This window comes from Mandrillus leucophaeus, unplaced genomic scaffold, assembly GCF_000951045.1.
Source record: "Mandrillus leucophaeus isolate KB7577 unplaced genomic scaffold, Mleu.le_1.0 Scaffold39, whole genome shotgun sequence".
Taxonomy (NCBI): domain Eukaryota; kingdom Metazoa; phylum Chordata; class Mammalia; order Primates; family Cercopithecidae; genus Mandrillus; species Mandrillus leucophaeus.
In genome coordinates this window covers 123630-126179 of record NW_012104142.1, presented here as the reverse complement: position 1 = coordinate 126179, position 2550 = coordinate 123630, and the positions used below count along the sequence as shown (strand labels likewise).

Here is a 2550-nt window from a genome sequence, read left to right as displayed (position 1 = left end):
ATATTCTTCCTTGTGTTGATAAAAGCAGATGCACACCCCCGTCCTTCCAGCTCTGCCAGTCCGCCCAGATCGATGAATGTAGGACTCTACATCCTATTGAAGTAAAATACATAAATAACACTAAACCAAAAGAGAGAGACAAACACCTGAGTAGCCTATGCAGGTCAGTGAACACTAGCAATTGTGGTTATAAGCCTCGGGGCATGAGGGAGAAGGTCCCTTAGCACTTCAATTTAAAAACCTCTGGCAATTTTTTTTTTTTTTGAGACAGTCTCACTCTGCCACCCAGGGTGGAGTACAGTAGCACAATCACAGCTCACTGCAGCCTCAACCTCCCGGGCTCATGCAATCCACCCATCTCAGCCTCCAGAGTAGCTGGGACTACAGGCATGTGCCATCACATCTAATTTTTGTATTTTTTATAGAGATGAGGTTTTGCTGTGTTGGCCAGACTGGTCTTGAACTCCTGAGCTCAAGCAATCTGCCTATCCCAGCCTCCCAAAGTGCTGGGATTACAGGCATGAGCCACCATGCCTGGCCCAAAACTCTTTCATTTACAAAACTTTCCTGAACTATTTCATGCTGATTGACATCCAGGATTTCCTTTGATCATGGACTCCCTGTGTCTGTTTTTCAAATAAGCATTTACAGTAATTGTGGAAACCACTATAAAAATGATGCCCAAAATGAGTGGTTCTTTAACAGAGAATGTAGGTCACCACCAGGAGGCATCTGGAAAATGGCTTCTGGTTTTTATAATGCCAACCCTACCTACCCTGAGTATGCTGCACAGGGGAATCAGCCACGGATCCTAAACAGCTAAATATCCTTCCATTTGCAGGACAATCCCATAAAAAATAATTCTCTTGCCTCCAATGTCAGCAGCACCTCCATTTGACAAACGGTTAATTAACCCAATCCTCAGCATCTAGACATTTACTATTAACGAAACAATCAACTTTCATCCTACCAGGTGAGGAACTGGATTAACGTAGATTTGGAATGTAATCTGTGGTCTAATCAGCCAGTGGGTGAGAAGCACTTATACTATACCTAAGATATTATCTCTTAAAATATCCTAGACAAAGCAAACTATTTTAATAGTGGTTTCCTTTGGTAAACAGGATTGGACAGGAATGAGTATCACGCCTGTAATCTTAGCACCTTGGGAGGCTGAGGTGGGAGGACTGCTTGAGCCCAGGAGTTTGAGACCAGCCTGGGCAACATAGTCAGACCCTGTCTCAAAAATTAAAAAAATAAATTTTTAAAAAGTCAAATCTTATTACTATACAAAGACATGCAGTATTTGAACAAACACTAAAACAGACCATAGCAGTGGTAGGGGACATACCTGATGGCATCTTTGCTGGAAGCTTTTATTATTTCTGTTGCAGAAGGAACACCTATTCGTTTGAACTTAATTCCCTACAGGAAAATGAACCACAGTTTAATGTACAATGGCCATCAATTGTTTCCAATAAGATAAAGTAGTTCCCTAATTTTTTAAATATAGGCCAAATGTATTTATTACCTTAAAAAATGAATTTTCAATTATAGATTTACAGAAAAGCTACAAAGACAGTTCAGAGAGCTCCAGGTTTCTGCTACTGTTAACATCTTACACTGTTAAGGTATATTTGTTTCAACTAAGAAACCAACATTGCTAAACTATTAACCAAACCCCAGACTTTATTCCATGTCTGTCTTTCCTTCTTTCCTTGTTTTTCATGACTGAAAGTTTTAACGAGTGCTGGTCAACAGTTCTGTAGAATGTCCCTCCATTTGAGGTTGTCTGGTGTTTTCCTCATGCTCAGGGTTATATACTTGGGGAAGGAATACCCGGCGTGAATGCTCGCCTCACCACCTCTTATCGGGGCACATGCCTATGTGCCTATCACTGATGACGTGACCCACAATCAGCAGGCCCAGCTAGTGTTTGTTCATCTCTCCACGGTAAAGTCCTCACTCCCCACCTTACTCTATTCTTTGAAAGCAAGTCCCTGAGTGCAGTCCACTCAAGAGGAAGGAGATGAGTTAAGCTCCTGAAGGGGCAAGAATCTACACACACTATTCCAATTCTTCTGGAGGAAAAATTAGTCTCTTCTCCTCTTTATCCTTTTGACATGCCCAAATTCATTTGATTTTCAAGCAATTCCTATAGCCCCTCAATCTTAATTATCTCTGGTTCATATTATCATTGTCTGAAAACTGCCTTTCAAACATATGAAAACAAAACCACTGTTTTCAAATGCAAAGTTACTTCAGAATGGGCCTTTTATCACAGGACAACATATGTACCTAACAGTAAGCTTTCAGTCATTGCCACACACTAGAAATAAAAATATTTTAAAGTGGATAAAAATTGAAGAAACTAAAGACTGACTTTAGAACTCAACATTTGCTTAATGAAAGGTAAGAATAGTTGTACCGCTTTTTGCTCCACTTGTACTAATTGATATTCTTCCTTGTGTTGATAAAAGCAGATGCACACCCCCGTCCTTCCAGCTCTGCCAGTCCGCCCAGATCGATGAATGTAGGACTCTACATCCT

At 40.7% G+C, this 2550-nt stretch overlaps 1 protein-coding gene across 1 annotated transcript in view; it reads right to left on the bottom strand.

Annotated features, from left to right (window-relative positions):
• Positions 1 to 2550, bottom strand: part of DDX21 (DEAD (Asp-Glu-Ala-Asp) box helicase 21) — a 36077-nt gene that overhangs the window by 12447 nt on the left and 21080 nt on the right. The window contains exons 10-11 of the mRNA XM_011991175.1: positions 2429 to 2548; positions 1352 to 1425 (exon numbers count right to left, since the gene is read on the bottom strand). Of these exons, the coding sequence (XP_011846565.1) occupies positions 1352 to 1425; positions 2429 to 2548 (194 nt within the window). The remainder of the gene's footprint in view (positions 1 to 1351; positions 1426 to 2428; positions 2549 to 2550) is intronic.